The 22040-nt window shown below is 40.1% G+C and overlaps 2 protein-coding genes and 1 long non-coding RNA gene across 8 annotated transcripts in view; all 3 read left to right on the forward strand.

Annotated features, from left to right (window-relative positions):
- The window catches only part of pleca (plectin a), a 93174-nt gene extending 80014 nt beyond the window's left edge, over positions 1 to 13160 (forward strand). For all 6 annotated transcript variants that reach the window (XM_085447079.1, XM_085447081.1, XM_085447080.1 and 3 more), the window contains 3 exons: positions 1586 to 4933; positions 5327 to 12271; positions 12364 to 13160. In XM_085447079.1, coding sequence (XP_085303205.1) covers positions 1586 to 4933; positions 5327 to 11524 — 9546 coding nt within the window. In that variant the 3' untranslated portion in view covers positions 11525 to 12271; positions 12364 to 13160. The remainder of the gene's footprint in view (positions 1 to 1585; positions 4934 to 5326; positions 12272 to 12363) is intronic.
- A 1400-nt stretch (positions 13161 to 14560) lies between these two features.
- On the forward strand, positions 14561 to 15435 carry LOC146682665 (uncharacterized). The gene is made up of 3 exons (XR_014917765.1): positions 14561 to 14636; positions 15162 to 15215; positions 15308 to 15435. It is a non-coding gene; the product is annotated as an uncharacterized LOC146682665 (long non-coding RNA).
- Positions 15436 to 17592: 2157 nt separating this feature from the next.
- LOC146682666 (uncharacterized) lies at positions 17593 to 20585 on the forward strand. Its single transcript, XM_085447085.1, has 3 exons — positions 17593 to 18158; positions 19882 to 20069; positions 20203 to 20585. The coding sequence occupies exons 1-3, from the start codon at positions 17750 to 17752 to the stop codon at positions 20347 to 20349; spliced, it is 744 nt and encodes a 247-aa protein (XP_085303211.1). The 5' UTR covers positions 17593 to 17749; the 3' UTR covers positions 20350 to 20585.
- Positions 20586 to 22040: the final 1455 nt, after the last annotated feature.

The following is a 22040-nucleotide window of genomic DNA, read 5'->3' on the forward strand; positions in this document are numbered from 1 at the left end:
TTGCTTCCCCTCCCCGCCCTTTTTTCTTCCTTTCTAACTTTCTGTTTTGTTTGATCCCTTTGACCTGCTCGCCAGTGCTTTGTCATGATGAGTATTAATCACGTGCTTAAGAGATGAATTAACCCCAAAGCACCAGGTATTTAAAAACAATCCTCTCAGCCCATTTCATTCGTCTTCACGTCAGATTCGTGTCTGTAGTGAAGGGAAGGTTCACGCGTATTTGGAAATCTTTCATTATTGACGGTGTTCTTGGTTCAGTAATAACTTAGGAACTTTAATTTCTCTGGCTGAGCATCAGCTTACTGTAAGATGTTGGTTTTGGAAGTCTAGATATTGTCATTTAATGAGATTTGCAAGCTATTATAATTGTTTCTCTTGCCTTAATAAATCAAATTATAATGTAGCTGATTGTTGACGGTACTGTTTAGCACCACAGCAAATTAAGATTTCACATTCTGATTAGCCTTTAGATTTTTAAAATCCCTGAATGGGAGCGGTGTTTTCACACGTCCAAAACTCAAAGATTAGTTTTAAAGAGAAAGACAAGCAGCAAAGCCAGTCAATTTTTTTTGTTGTTGTTGTTGTTTATTTTACTACTTGTTGTGCCCGATAAATCTGCCAAATCAAACACGCAGAGCTAGCTGCTGTGGCAGCCCCTTATGAACAAGGGAGCTTGATAAATGACAGTTGAGTGATTGCTTCTAATGATTTCCTCTAGCAAATAAAATGTGGAAACTATGTTCTATTACAAAAGAAATCAGCTCCTCTCTCAATCCAGACGTCAGTTTAAAGGTCAATGTGACAGGTTTCTAAAGTGTTGAACCTTCCTTGTAGGTATCAGTCACCACAACAACACCTTCTTATCTAACAGAACTCATCTCAGACTTGAGGGATCTTGGATTTGTGTCGTGTCACGTGCATTTAAATCCAAGCTTGCTGTGTTAAATGTTACATGAAGTCATGCTGTGTTTGCTGCATCACTACGCTCGATGTTCTTTTCATCCCGATTGCTGCAAAAATATATATGTTTGATTATTTAATCTGCACTCGGCACTTTTTGCATGCTGCTAATTATTTATCATTTGCCTATTTTCTTTCCTATTATTTTACACTTTTCAATAAACCTATTTATGTTAAGAAAATCAATGAGTGGTGGAGAGAAATGTATAAAATTGTGACTGAATTAAATTCTAGCGATTACATATCCAAGTTTTTCACTAAAATACATCACCAGCAACAAAACCTCCACACCTTCAAAATATTAACACTGTGATGAGTTCACTTGTAAACAGAATTTGCAGTTGTTTTTACCAACTCCACAATAATAATGACCGTATAATATTACCAGACTTTTTACACAGATTATGCATGAAAGCAACTTGTAGTGTTGTCCGGTGTTGTGAAGTAAAGTGTCATACGTTGTGTGCCATACGTTAAATGAACGTGAAAAGCATTTCCCAATGCAGAATTATCTCTCCAGTTAAAAATCTGTGTTGTGTATATTTAGCCATAACTATGCCTATAGTTGTATTTTATAATCTAAAACCTCTAACATGCAGCTCCCTTCACTCTTTTATTAATGCAGAAAGCTTCTGAAAAAGTTAAAGAAGCGGAGAGGAAACGGATGGCAGAGATGCAGGCGGAATTAGATAAGCAGAAACAGTTGGCTGAAGCTCACGCTAAGTCTGTGGCCAAAGCAGAGAAAGAGGCCGAGGAGCTGAAGTTAAAGATGAAGGAAGAGGCCAATAAGAGACAAGACGTTGCAGTGGATGCTGAAAAACAGAAGCAAAACATTCAGCAGGAGCTGCATCAGCTGAAGAGTCTGTCAGAGCAGGAGATCAAGTCCAAGAGTCAGCAGCTGGAAGAGGCGCTCATCAGTCGTACCAAGATCGAGGAAGAAATCCACATAATTAGGATTCAGTTGGAGGCAACAATGAAACAGAAGGGCACAGCTGAGACTGAGTTACAGCAGCTCAGAGACAAAGCTGCTGAAGCTGAGAAGCTCAGGAAGGCTGCTCAAGACGAGGCGGAAAGGCTTCGCAAACAGGTGACTGAGGAGACTCAGAAAAAGAAAAATGCTGAAGATGAGCTAAAGCGTAAATCTGAAGCCGAAAAAGAGGCAGCCAAACAAAAGCAGAAAGCACTGGATGACCTGCAGAAATTTAAACTACAAGCCGAAGAGGCAGAGAGGCGCATGAAACAGGCTGAGGAGGAAAAACTGAGGCAGATTAAAGTTGTAGAAGAGGTGGCACAGAAGTCTGCTGCCACACAGTTGCAAACCAAAGCTATGTCATTCAATGAACAGGCAACAAAACTGGAAGAATCCCTCAAGAAAGAGCAGGGAACTGTTCTTCAGCTACAGGAGGAAGCCGAAAAACTCAGGAAACAACAAGAAGAAGCTAACAAAGCCAGGGAGCAAGCAGAGAAAGAGCTGGAAACATGGAGACAGAAAGCCAATGAAGCCCTCCGCTTGAGGCTACAAGCTGAGGAGGAAGCTCAAAAGAAGAGTCAGGCTCAAGAGGAAGCAGAGAGGCAGAAGGTTGAAGCAGAGCGAGATGCCAAGAAAAGGGCTAAAGCTGAAGATGCTGCACTTAAACAGAAGGAGAATGCAGAAACGGAGCTGGAAAAACAGAGGAAATTTGCTGAACAGATAGCCCAACAAAAACTTTCTGCAGAGCAAGAATGCATACGCTTAAAGGCTGACTTTGAACATGCTGAGCAGCAGAGGGGTCTGTTGGATAGTGAGCTCCAGCGTTTGAAGAACGAGGTGAATGCTGCAGAAAAACAGAGAAAACAGCTCGAAGACGAACTGGCTAAAGTCAGAAGTGAAATGGACGCTCTGCTACAGATGAAGACTGAAGCTGAGAAGGTGACACTGTCAAACACAGAAAAGAGCAAACAGCTTCTTGAGTCTGAAGCGCAGAAAATGAAACAACTGGCTGAGGAAGCTGCTAGACTGAGATCAGTCGCCGAAGAGGCGAAGAAGCAGAGGCAGACTGCAGAAGATGAGGCAGCCCAGCAAAGAGCTGAGGCGGAAAAAATCCTTAAGGAAAAACTGTCTGCTATCAATGAGGCAACTCGGCTAAAGACTGAAGCGGAAATCGCCCTCAAAGCTAAAGAAGCAGAGAATGAAAGACTAAAGAGAAAAGCTGAGGAGGAAGCTTATCAAAGAAAGCTGCTGGAGGACCAAGCTGCTCAGCATAAGCTAGAGATTGAGGAGAAAATCACACACCTTAAGAGCTCATCTGACTCTGAGCTGGTGAGACAAAAAACTATTGTGGAAGAAACTTTGAGGCAAAAGAAGGTGGTCGAAGAGGAGATTCATATCATCAGAATCAACTTTGAGAAAGCCTCAAAAGAGAAGTCAGATCTAGAGGGTGAATTAAAGAAACTGAAGTATCTTGCAGATGAGACTGAGAAGAGCAAACTTAAGGCTGAAAAAGAGGCAGACAAACTAAAAAAGCTTGCTGCAGAGGAAGAGAAGAAGAGGAAAGAGGCTGAGGAGAAGGTGAAGAGGATAACTGCAGCCGAAGAGGAGGCAGCTCGTCAATGCAAAGCTGCTCAGGAGGAAGTCGAACGCCTCAAAAAGAACGCAGAAGAAGCGAATAAGCAGAAAGAGCAAGCTGAGAAAGAGGCAGAAAAGCAGGTCATTGTAGCCAAAGAGGCAGCACAAAAATGCAGTGCCGCAGAGCAGAAAACTCAAGATGTTCTCAGTAAGAATAAAGAAGATAGCCTTGCTCAGGAGAAGCTTAAAGACGAATTCAAAAATGCTAAGAAACTTGCAGAAGCTGCTCAGAAAGCCAAAGAGAAAGCTGAGAAAGAGGCTGCCTTGCTCCGCCAAAAAGCAGAAGAAGCTGAAAAGCTGAAGAAAGCTGCAGAAGAAGAAGCCGCTAAACAGGCCAAAGCTCAGAAGGATGCAGAGAAACTGAGAAAAGAAGCAGAGGAAGAGGCCTCTAAGCGAGCTGCAGCTGAGCAAGCAGCACTAAAGCAGAAGCAGCAGGCTGATGCAGAGATGGCCAAGCACAAAAAAGAGGCAGAACAAGCACTTACACAGAAGTCGCAGGTGGAGAAGGAACTGACACTGGTTAAACTTCAGCTGGATGAAACTGATAAGCAGAAGAAGGTGTTGGATGAAGAGCTTCAGCGAGTTAAAGGTGAAGTAAATGACGCTGTCAAGCAAAAGGCACAGGTGGAGGATGAGTTGTCGAAAGTCAAGATCCAGATGGAAGAACTCCTGAAGCTTAAGCTCAAAATTGAGGAAGAAAACCGGCGCCTGATGAAGAAGGACAAAGACAGTACACAGAAATTACTTGCAGAGGAAGCAGAGAAAATGAAGAGCCTTGCAGAGGAAGCTGCTAGACTCAGCGTGGAAGCTGAAGAAGCTGCCAGACAAAGGCAGATTGCTGAATCTGACTTGGCTGAACAGAGGGCACTTGCAGAGAAAATGCTAAAAGAGAAAATGCAGGCCATCCAAGAGGCTACAAAACTAAAAGCTGAAGCAGAGGAACTCCAGAAACAGAAGGACCAGGCACAGGAAAAAGCTAAAAAACTTTTGGAGGACAAACAACAGATCCAACAGCGCCTTGATAAGGAGACAGAGGATTTCCAGAAATCCCTGGAAGCCGAGCGAAAGAGGCAGTTTGAAGTTGCAGCTGAAGCAGAGAAACTGAAAGTGAAGGTGAAAGAGCTCAGCGATGCTCAAGCTAAAGCTGAAACGGAGGCAAAGAAATTCAAGAAGCAAGCCGACGAAGCAAAAACTCGTCTCCAACAGACTGAAAAACAAACGACAGAAATCGTTGTGCAGAAGTTGGAGACACAGAGGCTACAGAGCACGAGAGAAGCTGATGACCTGAAGAAAGCCCTAGCAGACCTTGAAAAGGAGAAAGAGAAACTGAAAAAGGATGCAGAGGAGCTTCAGAAGAAATCTAAAGAGGTATTGTGGCCTGTATTAACACTGCTATTCAGTTTAAAGACGCTTATAGTTAATATTGTCCTGTTAAACATGTAAGTGACAGTAGAGTGTTTGTGTTAGCATGCTTAAATACATTACAGAAGGATATAGTAGCAGTACAATATGTGTGTGTGTGTTTTTTTTTTAAGGGGCTGAATTTTGTTTTTATTGGGCAAAGCTAGATTAGCAGTACCCAGTCTAGCTAAATTAACTAACTGCTAACCGTAGCTTCATAGAGACATGAAAGTGTTATTGATATTTTAAATATATAGATATACTGAGTTATTTCTTCAAATATCTAAGATGCATTTATTGATGAGTGATATTTCACTAACAGTTTACTGCCGTTTTAAAAAAATATATTTTTCTTAACAGATGGAAAATGCCCAACAAGCACAAATTGAGCAGCAGAAAGCTATACTTCAGCAGTCTTTCATCACTGAGAAGGATGTGCTGTTGAAGAGAGAAAAGGCTGTTGAAGATGAGAAAAAGAAGCTTGAAAAGCAGTTTGAGGATGAAGTAAACAAGGCCAAGGCTCTTAAAGATGAACAAGAACGTCAGCGTAAGCTAATGGACGAGGAAAGGAAGAAACTTCAGGCCATTATGGATGAAGCTGTAAAGAAACAAAAGGAGGCTGAAGCAGAGATGAAAAACAGAGAGAGAGAATTGGATGTGCTAGAAAAGAAAAGGATTGAACAAGAAAAACTTTTGGAAGAGGAGAACAAAAAGCTCAGAGAGAGACTTCAGAATCTTGAGGTTGCTTCAAAGCAGGGTTCATCAACAACAAAAGAAATCGAAGTTCAGACCGATGAGGTCCCGGAGGAACAGCTAGTTGCTATGACAATGGTAGGAACAACAAAGAAAGTTTTCAATGGCTCTGTTGAGGATGGGCTGAAGAAAGATGGAGAATCAATGTTGGCATTTGACGGAATAAGAGAGAAGGTTCCTGCTGAAAGGCTTCATGAAGTTGGTGTCTTGACCAAGAAGGAATTTGATAAATTGAAAAAGGGCAAAGTTTCTGTACAAGAACTCGGAAAAACAGAGAAGCTAAAAGCATATCTTAAGGGAGAGAGCTGTGTTGGAGGCGTCCTGACTCCTTCCAAAGAAAAAATGAGTCTCTATCAGGCCATGACAGAGAAGAAGATTACTCCAAACACTGCTACAATGCTCCTGGAAGCTCAAGCAGCATCAGGCTTCATTGTTGATCCAGTGAAAAACAAGCTTCTGTCTGTAGATGAGGCTGTTAAGGAGGAGTTAATTGGCCCTGAACTTCATGACAAGATGCTGTCTGCAGAGCGGGCAGCCACTGGTTTTAAAGATCCTTTTACTGGAGCCAAAATCTCTCTTTTTGAGGCCATGAAGAAGGGACTTATTGAGAAGGATCAGGCCACCAAATTCCTAGATGTACAGCTTGCAACTGGTGGCATTATTGACCCCATCAACAGCCACAGAGTTCCCCTTCAAACAGCCTACAAGCAGGGTCAGTTTGATGCAGATATCAACAAAAAACTCAGCGATCCCAGCGATGACTGCAAGTTATTCATTGACCCAAGCACACAGGAGCAACTCACTTATAAACAGTTACTGGAAAAATGCAACAAGGATCCAGAGACTGGCCTGCTGATATTACCAGTGACAGAGAAAGCAGCTCAAACAGAGAGAACATACACAGATGTGGAGACTAAAGACATATTCAGTAAATCAAACGTTGATGTTCCTTTTGGAAAGTTCAAAGGAAAAACTGTCACCATTTGGGAAGTCATAAATTCAGAATACTTCACAGAAGAACAAAGAAGAGAGCTGATCCGTCAGTACAAGACTGGCAAGATCACAGTGGAAAAGATCATCAAAATTGTCATCACTGTTGTGGAAGACAAGGAGAAGAACAAGGAAAATGTGTTCAATGGCTTGAGGGCTCCAGTCTCTGCCAATGAACTGCTAGAGTCCAAGGTTATAAACAAAGATGTGTTCAACAAGTTGAGTAATGGAAAGATAACAGTTAAAGAGATCTCTGAGATGGATCCTGTGAAGAAGGCACTGAATGGGACGCCCAGCATTGCTGGACTGTTCTATGAACCAACCAAGGAGAAAATGCCTTTCTATCAAGCTATGAAAAAAGAATTACTTTCTCCAGAAACGGCCTTGAATCTTCTTGAAGCTCAAGCAGCAACAGGGTTTATAATTGATCCTGTAAAAAATGAAAGAGTCCCCGTTGATGAAGCTGTTAAGTCGAGTCTTGTTGGCCCAGAGCTGCATGAGCGTCTTCTGTCAGCAGAGAGAGCTATCAGTGGCTACAGAGATCCATACACAGGAAAAAATGTATCTCTATTTGAAGCCATGAAAAAAGGCCTTATCAAGAGAGAACATGGCATCCGTCTGCTAGAAGCACAACTTTCAACAGGTGGAATTATTGACCCCATTAAAAGCTATCGCATCCCACATGAAATCGCCTGCAAGCGTGGGTATTTTGACGAAGAAATCGGCAAGACCTTGAACACAAACACAGACGAGACAAAGGTCTTCTGTGATCCCAACTCACAAGAGGATGCAACTTATGCTCAGCTCTTGAATAAATGTGTCATAGACAAAGAAACTGGACTTCCATTGCTCTCTCTCTCAAAGAAGGCTCCAAAGCCAAAGGAAGACAAACAGATTACAGAAGCTAAAACAAAGGAAGCTTTGAACCAAGCCACCATGGAACTGGAGTATGGACCTTTCAAAGGGAGGAAAGTCACAATCTGGGAAATCATACACTCTGAATACATCACTGAGGAACAAAGGATAGAACTGATTCGCCAGTACAGAATGGGTTATGTGACAATTGAAAAGCTGATAAAGATTGTGATAACAATGGTTGATGAAAAAGAAGACAAAACAAAAGAAGAGGCCTGCTTTGAAGGCTTAAGGGCTCCAGTCACTGCCAGTTCATTACTTGATTCCAACATCATTGATAAGGCTACATTTGAGCAACTCCAAAATGGTAAAAAGACACCCAAAGAAGTCAGTGAAACTGATAAAGTCCGGAAGTACCTGCGGGGCACAGACCGCATTGATGGTATCACAATGGGAGATTCAGATGAAAAGTTAAGCATCTATCAAGCAATAAAAAAAGGTATTTTGCAACAGAGCACTGGGCTCACATTACTTGAGGCCCAAGCAGGAACTGGTTTCATAACAGATCCGGTCAAAAACCTGAAATACTCTGTAGATGATGCTGTGAAAGCTGGAGTCGTTGGTCCAGAGCTTCACGAGAAACTCCTCTCAGCAGAAAAAGCAGTGACAGGATACAAAGATCCATATACAGGCAATAAAATTTCTCTGTTGCAAGCCATGAAGAAAGAGCTTGTACTGAGGGAGCATGCTATTCCTCTTCTTGAAGCCCAGTTTGCCACTGGAGGGATAATTGATCCAGTTAGCAGCCATCGTGTTCCCAATGATGTGGCCATTCAGCGTGGCTACTTCAGCAAACAAATGGCTAAATCTTTCAGTGAACCCACAGGTGATGTTAAGGGCTTCACTAATCCCAACACCAATGGAAGAGTGACCTACAAGGAGCTGCTGGAGAAATGCAAAAGAGAGCCCAACACTGGTCTGTGCTACCTCCCCCTGTCAGAGGTTGAATCTCCTGCTCCTGTTGAGAAGTCTTACCAGTACTCAGAGGAGCAAGCCCAAACAGATCTAGCTAATACTCAAATTGACATCCCACTCAAGAGTTTTGCAGGAAAGAGTATGACCATTTGGGAAGTCATGAACTCAAATTTTCTTCCAGCAGAAGAGAGGCGCCGCCTCATGGAGCAGTATCGCTTGGGGCAAATCACAAGAGAAAGAATGCTAATTGTCATCATTGAAATAATTGAACAAAGGGAGACACTAAAGTCTGAGCAGAGTATGTCATGTGATGTAATCAGAAGAAGGGTTACGATTGATGAGCTGTACAATGCCCGAATTATTGACTTGCACACATACAACCTTCTGAAACAAGAAAAGATGAATATTCGGGAAGTAATGGAAATGCCAACAGTAAAGCAGTACCTCTTTGGCACTGGTTGTATTGCTGGAATTATGTCAGACAGTCCTCCCAAGATCAGCATTTACCAGGCTATGAAGAATGGAAAGATTAAGCCCGAAGTTGCTTTGAATCTCCTTGAGGCCCAAGCTGCGACTGGATTCATGATTGATCCAGTTAAAGACGAACTTCTAACAGTTGATGAAGCTGTACGTAAGGGGCTTGTAGGTCCTGAACTCCATGATAAACTTCTCTCTGCTGAGAGAGCAGTTACAGGTTACAAGGATCCATACACTGGAAAAGTGATTTCTCTCTTTCAGGCAATGAAAAAAGACCTCATATCTGAGGATTATGCCTTAAGGCTTTTGGAGGCCCAGAATGCCACTGGAGGACTGATGGATCCTGAATACTACTTCCATCTCCCCATAGATGTTGCCATGCAGCGTGGATACATCAACAAGGAGACACTAGAGAGAATAACTGAGCCTACTGCGGATGTGCGAGGTTATACTGATCCAACAACAGATGAGAAACAGTCCTATGCTCAGCTGCTGAAAAGATGCAGAGTGGATAAAGAAAGTGGTTTGCGGCTGCTTTCACTGGCAGACAGAAGGCTTCTCTTTAAGGGTCTAAGAAAACAAATCACTGTGGATGAGCTGCTCCGCTCGCAGATTATCACCCAAAAGACATACAGTGATCTCACTGAGGGGATCATCACAGTGGAGGAGGTCAGCAGGGATGTGAAGAAGTACCTTGAGGGGACCAGCTGTATTGCTGGTGTGTTTGTAGAATCAAGCAAAGACCGTCTATCAATTTACCAAGCGATGAAGAAAAACATGATCAGACCAGGGACTGCCTTTGAGCTTCTTGAGGCTCAAGCTGCCACAGGTTATGTAATTGATCCAATTAAGAACCTAAAACTAAATGTCAATGAAGCTGTTAAAATGGGTGTTGTTGGTCCAGAGTTTAAAGACAAACTCCTCTCAGCTGAGCGAGCTGTGACAGGCTACAAAGACCCTTATTCTGGCAAGGTTATCTCTCTTTTCCAGGCAATGAAAAAGGGACTCATTCTGAAAGACCATGGCATTCGTCTGCTGGAGGCTCAGATCGCTACTGGTGGAATAATTGATCCACAAGAGAGTCTCCGATTGCCAGTAGAAACAGCCTATGAACGTGGCCTCTTTGATGAAGAAATGAATGGTATCCTCACTGACCCTTCTGATGACACCAAGGGCTTCTTTGACCCCAACACTGAGGAAAACCTCACCTACCTGCAGCTGATGGAGAGATGTATGATAGACCCAGAGACTGGCCTTGCTCTTCTGCTACTGAAAGAAAAGAAGCGTGAGAGAAAGACATCGTCCAAATCTTCTGTTCGCAAACGAAGGGTTGTCATCGTCGATCCAGAGTCTGGCAAAGAGATGTCTGTGTATGAAGCGTATCAGAAAGGACTTATTGACCACCAGACCTATCTAGAACTTGCAGAGCAGGAGTGTGAATGGGAGGAAATTACTATCACTTCATCTGATGGAGTTGTGAAATCCATGATCATTGATAGGAGGTCTGGTCGACAGTATGATATCGATGATGCAATCTCAAGGGGCTTGATTGATAAGTCGGCCCTGGATCAGTATCGATCAGGAATGCTGTCCATCACAGAATTTGCAGACATGCTATCTGGAAATATGAGCGGAAGCAGATCACGCTCATCCTCCTTTGGCTCCTCTTCTTCCTACCCCATGAGCCCAATACCTTCCATAAAAACACCAGCAACCACATGGACTGACCCAACAGAGGAAACTGGCCCTATAGCTGGTATTTTAGACACAGAGACATTAGAGAAGGTGTCTGTCACAGAGGCCATCCACAGAAACCTTGTTGATAATATAACAGGTCAAAGGCTGCTGGAAGCTCAGGCCTGCACAGGAGGCATCCTTGACCCAAACACTGGAGAGAAATTCTCAGTTGCAGATGCAATGAATAAAGGGCTTGTGGATAAAATTATGGTGGACCGTATCAGTTTAGCTCAGAAGGCGTACAATGGATTTGAAGATCCAAGGACTAAAACCAAAATGTCAGCAGCCCAAGCTCTAAAGAAAGGCTGGCTGTACTATGAGGCCGGACAACGGTTCCTAGAGGTCCAGTATCTCACCGGTGGATTGATTGAACCGGATGCTACAGGCAGAGTCTCCATAGATGAGGCCGTGAGGAAGGGCACCTTAGATGCACGCACTGCACAGAAGTTACGAGACGTTAGTGCATATTCAAAATACCTCACGTGCCCTAAAACCAAGCTGAAGATCTCCTACAAGGATGCAATTGAAAGGAGCATGACAGAGGAGGGAACTGGTCTGCGACTACTTGAAGCCTCATCTCAGTCAAGCAAAGGCCTTTACAGTCCCTATAGCATCAGTGGGTCTGGCTCTGCTTCTGGTTCACGGTCTGGCTCTAGAACTGGTTCCAGGTCAGGCTCCAGAAGAGGCAGCATGGATGCTACAGGATCAAGCTTCACAACAACCTTCTCTTCTTCTTCCTACAGTTCCCCAAGCTATGGCCGCAGATACTGATCTGTAAGGGAAGGATGTGCTATAAAGCCACAATGCTCACCAGATGCCTAACTCTCAGTGGAATAAAGACTACCTTTATTCTGCTCTGCATGGGGCTGTTACATAACTTTCAAATTGAATTATTTTGTTTATTGTATATGTCACATTTACATTTAGTGTTCATGCTTTCTCATCAGACTTTCTGATTATGTACTGTAAGCAGCTAGCAACCGCTCATTATTTTCAGTATCTATCACAGATGTTTCAAGTGTACATGATATTTTTTAAGTTTAACATCATAAGCATTTACTGTTCCAAAAACACTTAAATGAAATACCGTGTTACACTGTAACCAAAAGTGTTCATGACCCTTAGCTTAAACTGTTAGAACCAAATTGGATGTAAAAACTCAAATTCCTGTACATGTGTATATTTCTGAAAATTTTATCTAAAGAAAGATAAAAAGCAACTCTGCAGAGCAGAATATTGAGTCTCCTGAGGATTAATAAAACCGCTTTAAGGATATGCCAAGCTTCAAGATCTTTTGTCTCCTGGGCAACACTGCCGTACAGACTCTACCCGTATCTGAAGTCTTCTCCATTCCCATTTGTCTGTCTTAAAACCTGGACTTCCGAGAGCAAGCTCCCACAAATGAAACGATAATGTAGCTTAATATGACCATTAACACCGTCAGACACTTCTGGACTTTACACATCAAACTTCAAGACCAACACAATTAAATTCCAGCCTTTCTGGACACTTTAAAAGGTAGGTAGACATTTATGATTTGATTACTTACATTTTGTGATTGTGTAATTCAGGGAAATCTAATGTTTGTGTTGAATTCTTCTGATTCACAGTTCACCTTGCTCAGATGTCTTCCAGACCCATGGTGTAATTTGGACTTTGACCTTCACTGTAATCAAGAATTTTATGCAACAGCACTGAAACACATTTGCGCATATAATATTTTATCAGTTTGTTTTAACAGTGGACCATTTTGAAACTTGCATCCAACCTTGAACTCATTTAAATAAAGGCCTAAACCATGCTTTGTAAGTGCCTGCAAAATACTGTTTAACACTTTACTGGGTTGATGAGTATTAGGAGACGTTTCATGCTGTAAACTGACTGAAAAAGCAGTGCTATCCATAATTTAATAAATAGTGTGTTATCAGGTAAGCCTTTTTACAGTCTGTTCCAGTATGTCACAAATACTTCAAGTATTTTTCCCCCTTCAAAGGCAAATAATGTCTTTACAGTATACTGACGATTATACAGAGCGCAGTTGCTATAAGCCATGAGTTAGCATTTCTTTGAGAAAGACCTTTAAGCTTTGCACCAGACCCAGTATTTGTATTTTACACTACGTATAGCTGTTTTCAGTTAAATCTCCTTTGTAAACACAATGGATCTGTATCATTTTATTTTCATACTCTAAACGTGCATGAATAACTAACATTTAAAAGGTGCAAAAATGAAATCCATCTGTATCCATTAAAGCGTTTTGTTTTGTTATATTTTGAAAGGTTTGAAGGATGTATTTTACTGAGGGTCGTCAAGCCTTGTTTAAAATGGTGTATTTATAATAAAAATGGTGATGAGGAATTTTAATGTAACACCCACCCTGTGTAAATAAACAGGAAAATGAAATGTTTTCTCAAGTGTATTCATTGCAATGAAGAATATTTAGCAGTTTTCAGTCAACTATGAGCAACACATTCACTGATTAAAAATGTCAGTGCATGGTCTATTTTTTTTTTTTAAGTACATCAATATAGACTAGTTTACTGGGGGTTTAATCCTATAATTAAACTTTATTTTTATTCGTAGTCTTTATATGACAGTGGAGAAAGTAGCCACAGCTACAAAGTGCACTGACAGGCTGCCGGACACTGGCGCCACCGGGCCCTCTGACCACTGCTGGTTCTCAGTCATCCAGGTCATCGTAGTCAAAGGAGCTTGCAAAGAAAAGCATCTGGACTTCTTTAAGTTGCTTGAAGACGTTTCACCTCTCATCCAAGAAGCTTTTTAGTATCTTGCCCAAGGATATTTGGCATAAGCAGCCAGGAGGCAGCCTGGGATTGAACCACGACCTTCTGATTTGTGGCTGACCTGCTCTGCAACCTGAGCTACAGCCACAGCATGCATCGATGGCCAAAACTTCATCCCCTTAGCTATAGATTGAAATAAAATTTAAAAAAAGTTATGAGAAAAGAAATACATAATTTAAACCAAATTCATTTACATTTTATTCATATGCTCAGTCTGCAACTGGATTGAAATGTGTATCAGTTACAGAGGGAGGGAGGGTTAATCTTTGGAATTGTCCGGAAAAAATTAAACATACCAAAATTACACTTTTGTACAAAAATTGCATTATTATCCAGTAGTGTGATAACGTTTCAGTGTCAAGTTACTTGATGATGATAAGAGCTCATCTGGAGCTGGGCTAACATGAGAGGTTTACTATATTTAATTTTTCTTCTTCTGCCGTGATTTAAATCTAAGGTTAAAGGTATGTTTGATTTAATTTTCCTCATGTGTGGATTGTTTTGTCAGAGGCACGTTTGATGTCCTTCGGCTACAGCTTAATTTTTCTGTGATGTAAATAAAACAAAAAACTTTAGTTACAACAAAAATAAATGAGGCAGTTGTTAATAAGTAGCAGGAAAAGAGCTATTCAGATCTAAAAAAAATATATAGATCTGTCGCGTTCCCATTTCTTGAGCTGGGGGTAGATTTGCCAGATCATGGTAAGGTTGAGGGATTTCAGGACTTTGGGTCTGTTCAAGGGTGTAGATTTGGCATGGACGGAAGGGACGTGTCCCCACCAATATCCAGCGATTATTGAATTGTCCCCACCAATAATTTGATCTCTGCGAATAAAGAAAAACAAACCCGATAGAAAGAAAAAACGATCTGTCAACGTCTCATCCATCCAGCGGTGCAGAAAGAGTCAAATTACGTTCTCTACTGGAGTCCTACGTCATGTGACAAATCTGGCCAATGTGATTGGCTGTGCCTTTCAGGGAGCTCTGTTTAGTTTTAGCAGCGGCAAACCTGCGCTGTGAGGAGGACGGCAGGAAAACGGAAGATCCTGGATATAAGAAAGTATTTTTCAAAGAAACCTGTAAGTCGCTTAAAGTCAAGTTCACTCATAAAATGTGTCCGTCACAATAACGTTACAGGCTATGCTAGGCTTTGGCCCACATCAGTCTAAAACTGTATGCAACCATGAATAACGTGTTTTGGAAACTAACTGCACAACATGCAGCACTATTAGTTATCTCAGTCTCCCACAGTAGCATTTCTAATTTTGATTGAAACTGTCAGAGAAAACGGCAGCCTCGAGCAAGTCAGGGTATTAGTTTACAGAGGCTGTTAAAATTATATGTCTAACGTTAAAATGTTGGTGACACAATAATTTCATCCTAGTGGTACTGACATATTCATAGGGTTAATTTTTGAGACAAAATATCATGAGGTAGTTATGATTTTGCAAATATTCCACCTTTTAGTGCAGTTTGCACAAATTGTTTTTAAAATGCACTCACCCTACAAACATTACTGATGAGTCAAGATCTGCACAAATTGACAGAAACACTGAAGCAGCTCCACATTTTATTCTTATTGTCATGTATGTCCTATTTGTCAGGTGACAGAAGAACCAACACAAAGCTCAGAGAGCAATGGTGATACAAGATCACAGGTGAAGTTGGATGATGACTTGGTGGTTCATGACTGTATTTGAAGCACATGTGTGGCTGCATGTATTTGGAATGTCTCACTGTTATTCATCAGGTGACAGGCAGCTCTGCCATGTTGTAGCTCGGACAGAGGTGAAGAGGCAAGGTCACAGGTGACTGACTGATGATTTGGTGCTGTAGATTAACTAGTATTTATTAAATACTAATTAATACTAAATAATTATTAACAATTGTTAGGCTGCTGGTGTAAATTGATTCATTAGTGTTTATTTGACAAAGAATCTGAATTGACACGTCTCACTTTTTATATGGCACGAATCAATGTGTTATTTTATCATGTGGCAATATGTCCTAGTGCAGTCAGAGGGGAAGAGCCAGGGCCAAAGGTGAGGCACATCAAGCACATAGTAATAATTTTAATCTGAGGATAAAACGCATATACTGAGGCTGGAAGAAGCTTCAGTGCTCTCAGAAGACTAAAAACATGGCTAAGGTCAACAGTGACTCAAATGAGATTAAACAATGCTGCTGTATGCCATGTCCACCAGGAGAGCTGGACAGTATAGATGTAAAACAAATATGCCAGCAGTTTATCTCAGTTAACGAGAGGAGCAGGCATGTGTTTGGCTCCTTCACATAGCGGACATTGAGTTTTTGTGTGGGACACCAACAGTCCGTGTCTGTTGCTGTAACAGTAGTTCATGTTTAGAATAAAAAATCCCAGCTCACTGAGTTGATAGGGGCAATAGTGTGCCTAAAATGTTGCATAATTTTGCTGAGAGATCTTTTACTTTGTGGTAATCTTAGATGAGTAGTTTTATGGACAAAAACCAGCAGGTCATTCAGTGTTCCCTTAGTGCTAATGTATCAGAGATGTTGGTGTACTGTAACTGAACTAATGTTGTTAATTTCTTAAAGTCATATTCTTTTATTGTCATGACTCTATTTTTATTTTTGTATGATACCTGATTTATATGGAATATGGCTGAAGTAAACTAAAGTCTAAAATACTTAAGCAATTTAACATTATATATTTCACATATAAAACTATGAATTGTAATTTTAAATGGTTTAAAAGCATGTAGAATAGCACATGTAGGCAAGTATATTTCTCCTTTTTTTTTATTATCAAGAAGCAAAGACAAAAAAGGGGGGGAAAAAAGAAACAGGGCAGGGTTCGGTGGTTGAATCATCCGTCCCCACCAATGCCAAAACCAAATCTACGCCCTTGGGTCTGTTCATGGTAATCTTTTTTTAAAAAACAGATTTTTTTTCATGTACTCAAATTTATGGGACATTTTTATTATAATGTAGTAAAAGAAAAAAAGACCAATTCTGAGCCAGGAAATTAACATGAAAATGAAATAATTCATACAAACAGTATCTCTTCAAAAAAAAAAGATCTAGATTTTTTTGTCTCTGTCTTAAATGTTAACCCTCAGGCTGTGTTTGAAAATATTTATTGTGTGTAAAAATTTGCTTAAATGTTTTTTTGTTTGTTTGTTTTTGATGGGCAGTAAGAGATAAGAGGTGTTCAACTATTTGATTTCAACATCTTATAGTTTCTCCTCAAACATTTGTGCTGCCTTCAGAGGCTCCAAATGCAATTATAAATCAGTAATTTCTTAAATAGGATTTAATTTGCATAAGTAGGCTATATATCATATTTCTATCTAGAAGATAACAAGGATCTGTTCATTTGCTCCTCCTTGAAAAAACTGCAAAAAAAAAAAAACAAAAAAAAAAAACCTTAAATAAAAGTGCACGTAGCCTATTCACTTTTTCTTGGTTTCTTTGGTTCGTTCCCCAAATTATCCTTAAAAAATTTCAAAGCACCAAGTTCTTGAAATGCTTTATGCAAACCAGCACCACATCTTTTGCCTCTCAAAACTACCTCATGTCGCTTTCATCATATGCATTGTTTAAAAGAAAGTCGGAAAAACCTGCTGTCAGTTTTATTTATATAGCGCTGTTATGGAGGCTGATACAAGATTGCGCAGGGTTTCACTGCAATCAGCAGAAGAGACCCAGTTACTAAAGCAAGTGTTATAGCTGTACAGCACAGTGGAAAAAAAAACTTTGCAGCTGACACCTGCACTGGGTGGATTAAAAAAAAGTCCAAGGTTTTGGTGAGGTTTTGCAAAACTTACTCTCAAACTAACGAAATTATACGAATGACATACTGTACAAATGACATTTTGCTGTAGGTTTATCTTTACTTATAAAAAATTATCTAAAATGTACATTTCGTTCTAAGATGTAATGAGAAACATTTTTGCCCCAGAGTGACCTGACATTAGCAGCCTGCTCTGACCAATCAACATGCCAAATTTGATTGGTCAGGCAAATTGAGAAACTCAGCACTTGATTGGCTCACTGCCCGTGGGACAATGAGAGTGACAGATTTCCCAGACTTGAAATTGATACTTTTTCCTCTGTATCTCTCTCTCGCTCTTTTTTTTTTAAACATAGTTCACGTTGGGTCACACGAGTGGGCCCATTTGGTTGATTTAGTGCGGACACCACGGTTAATGAAATGTCCATGTCTTTACCTAAAGACTCAGCAGGGACAAACGACTACGCAGGGAAGCCAAAATGCGCCCGGTGCCGACACCACGGGATTATCGTCCCGAAGAAGGGCCACACAAAAATCTGCCCTTTCTTGAAGTGCCAGTGCTGGAAATGCTACCTGATAACGGAGAGGACGAAGATCGCCGCCCTACAGAGGGAACTGAAAAGAGCCGTGAAAGAGACCCGGCCTGGAGCCAGAAGGGTTAACGCGCAGGGGGACAAGGCTTTTGGGACCTCGAACCCAGATGGGGGTGCTCCATCCACATCTGAACCGATGTGCCCGCCACCCGCCTACCCTTGGAGTAGGCCTGAGGCGGGAGGACAGCCCGAGTCCGTCTGTCGCGACAGCAGGGATGTGCTGCCGTCGGCTGGTGGTAAATTTACACCTCTCACTAAGCTAATACTGTTAATTATGAAATATGAAACGTTGAGCTCAACGGACTGGATTAACGTGAAGTGGGAAAGTCGTTAATATAAGCAACGAATTAGCGAATTAAACGAATTAGCAAAATTAGCAAAAAATTTAAAACTCAACTGACATCTTTCTCTCTCTCCTGTATTAGCATGTATGGGAGCTTGTTTCCGCCAATAAATACGAACTTTTGACTGGCAGAATTAAGCCAACTGTCCGGTTACTATATCGCTATTAAAATTTCTTAATTGCTTAATAGCTCAAATTTTTAAGGTTATTATCTCAATTTGTAGTTATTTTCACAGAAATTTGAATTAGTAAATTGAAATTTTGAAATAATAATCTGACATTCTTATGTCCTTCATAGGATTTCAGTTGATAGATTGTTTTGGAAAAAACAAAAACAAAAAAAACCCCAATATAGTTTTGCTTTTGTCAACTTTTCAGTTCATGGATGAAGGACGACAGGCTGCCAGACTGAAGTATTAGACTTAAATGAATTAAGTTTGAGGCAATTAATCAGATCAAATCACATTTTCAAATCATGTAAAAGCTATTTTGTAATAAAACCCTTCAGTCTGGCAAAAGCAATGCTAAAACGATGAGAGCCTCTGCTGAACTTCTGGACAATAGGTCCTAACATTAGTGAATTCTGAAAATGCTAAATGAATGTGTCATGCAGATAAGTGTATTACTGAAAGGGTTAGACTGTTGTTGTGTAGCATTTCCTTTTTAAAATGGACCGCTCCAACTTTATGTCAACACTTACTGAATAAAGAAAGAAAGAAAAAAAAGATAGATTGTTTTGGGGTTTTTTTTAAAATTATTATTATTATTTGTTTTTAATGCATCTACATATGCATTAAAAACATATGCATGATTCTGAATTAAATACCTGCACAAAAAAAGAGAAAAAAGTGTGAGAGAATAGTTTGACTTGTCTTTTCACAAATGTAATATCTTTAGGACATTAAGAGGGACAGAGAGGGGCTGAAGTTAGCAGGTTTAAACCTCATGGAGCACTGATATTCTAATTCATACAAAGTGAGACATTTTACTGTGACTTATTTAAAGTATAAAAGTAATACTAATGATAATTTTGTTTATGGTCTTTGCTGATTATTCTTGTCACAAAGTTTAACAACTTGTGCCGGAGGTGCACCCACTTGATGAAATATTCAGTGTTATTGTTTCATTATATATAACAATAAACTATATAATTAAATAGTTTAAACTACATTCATAAACTGTATTTGTTAATATTTGCATAATCATTGATGTGGGTGTACATCCATGCAAACGAATCTCTTTTTTCTTTTCCACTGTGCATCTAATTTTGTGTGATTTTTTTTAAATATTACTGACCTACTTTGTCTTGTCTTGTATTTATTTTATTTATTTATAATATTTATTGGGCTATTCTCACTATTTTTTAGGAATTTCCTGGGTAAATAAATAATATCTTATTTTTCTCATTTCATCTGATCTTTTAAATTCTGTGTGTTTTAGTGTATTTTCATCTTGATCCATAGTTTTGGGTTAACCCCTAAAAAAATAAATAGACTTAATAACTCAAAATTTAGACTTACTCAGAAGTAACCTAAAAATGTCTTCAGTGTTGAGTGTGAGTAAGAGTTGTGTCTTTAAATGTACAGTAGCTTATAATGCTTTATCTTTCCTTCCAGATTCACCTTTTTTCAGTGAATTCAGGCAGATGGCACGTCTGCCTCTTGTTCACTTTCCAGTTAGCATGCCAGGCTATCACGCCAGCAGCTATCCCTCTCCATCTCATCAATTCCTGCCCAAAATGTGGCTGCCCCCTGTACATGTTGGGTACCTTTACCCTCCCCCACTACAGCCTGGTCCTCCAGCTGTAAGCCACTGTTTCTACTACACTACATGAAAGATGTGCTGAAAAAAATGGCTGCAATGATCTTCGAAATGTTTCGTTAATATTGTTTAGACAGAGATGTGTAATGCAGTAAATATGCTTGTATCTCTGTCAGGCTTGCAGGGGAGCCTTCTTTACCCATCAGTCACTGCCTGAGACTTTTAAGGAAGAGCTGATGTCACGGCAGCACCCACCACCTCCTGCACCCAGAGCCACTGAGCAGGAAGCTGCTCAGCAAGTTGATGAGGGGAATGAATCATAAAAAAAATATGTATGTATGTTTTCCCTGTTATTAAGTTATTGTGTTTCTTGTTCCCTTGTTCCAGTTCATGTTTAGGTTCTTGAATTGTTGTTGAATTGTTTAAAATTTATAGGTTACACATCTGTTTTATTTTCTGGATTTTCAAAATCAGTTGTTAAATGTTTTATTAGGATTTTATTTTATTTTTTAAAATATTTACTGTTGTTCAAATTTCCATTAAAGTATATGTCAACATATCTATGTAGCGTTTCCTTTATATATATTTTTATTTTATTATAGTTTGTTTTGTAACTGAGCCATATTGTTTGGTAGTTGTTGTTTTCTTTTGTTTGTTTGTTTTGTTGTTGTTTCCGAGCACTTTGAATTAGCCCCTGAATTCTGCAAGTTGTCCACAAGGGGGAGCAGATACACTTTCAGTCTAATCCAGGGGTTTCAAACTGACTTCAGTGACTCCACACAGTCAAGTTATAGCTCAGTTGTTCAAATTAAACAGTTATATGTGAGTTATTCAAATTAAATAACATTATTTTTAGTGTATATAATTCATTTGATTTGTAAAGGTCAAAAATACTTTGACCATGGGGTCATTTTTGCAGATGTGTAGTAATACAGGAACAGCAGTGCAGTTTATTAGAAAACTGAAGATATTCACTGCAGTTCTCACCAAACCATCGGGTGATATCGGACTTTTCTAAAGTCTGGCTTTTATCCAGTGACTGTGAAGAAAGAAGGGAAGTTTTTTTTCTGTGTTTTTGAAGTCAAACTTACCCAAACAATTCCAAACATGCACCACTCTACCTGCAGTGGCTCTGCGGCCCAGTAGAGGGCCCTGCTGCACAGTTTGAGTCTCTTCACTCAGCAAAAAAACAAGAATGCTCCCACATTTTCCTCATTTTTTGTGTTACATTGAAAGAAGAGCCAAAAGTATTAGTGTTGTTTATTACACTTAATAGGAATAAGTAACAATGCTGGAGAAATGTCTTGACATAGCTACAGCACACTGTAAATAGGCAGATACATCAGTGGTCCAGCATTAAATCATGTCTGGTACTAAAATGAGTAACATATTAAGCACTTTGTGCTCTCTTGGCTGTCCCTGGGCATTCACTGACCCTTTCACTCATTCACGCTGATCTATTTAGCATCTTGGTGCTGTGCTTTCGCCATACTGGTGAGATTTTCATCAGAACGATCCATGTGTGCATGAGCAACTTCAAGCCAAATCCCTAAGTGCAGCACTCAGGAGGCCGGGGATTGCCTGAATTCCTGAGAATACAGATAAATAATAGATGACATTCTTCTTTATTCGTCTTTTCTCCTCTTTCTCTTTGCATCCCTGCTGTTTTTTCCTCTTCCTTTTTTTTTTCCTGTTTTGTCCCTTTGGACTTACAGGAAGGTCTTCAGTCAGAACTGGATTCATTTACGGCCCTTTTATTCTAACCTCCTGAGAACCGAGGAAAGGAGCAAATCTTCCCACTTAACTTTTTTGTGATTTCCTTCCTCTTTGGCGGTATTAGAGGCCACCCAAACACACGGGGGATGTCAGTGGGGAAAGCCCTGGGTGTCCTCTATTTATTACATCAGGACTTAGTAAGATAGCTCAAATAAGTCAAAAGATACAGACCAAAAACAAATGTCCATTACAAAGGACATACATGAATAGGCTTGTTCTCAGGAGGATATTATAATTT

The sequence above is a fragment of the Copadichromis virginalis genome, linkage group LG22 (assembly GCF_057382275.1).
Source record: "Copadichromis virginalis isolate Kocher_CV1m ecotype Utaka linkage group LG22, C_Virginalis_male_GT1.1, whole genome shotgun sequence".
Taxonomy (NCBI): domain Eukaryota; kingdom Metazoa; phylum Chordata; class Actinopteri; order Cichliformes; family Cichlidae; genus Copadichromis; species Copadichromis virginalis.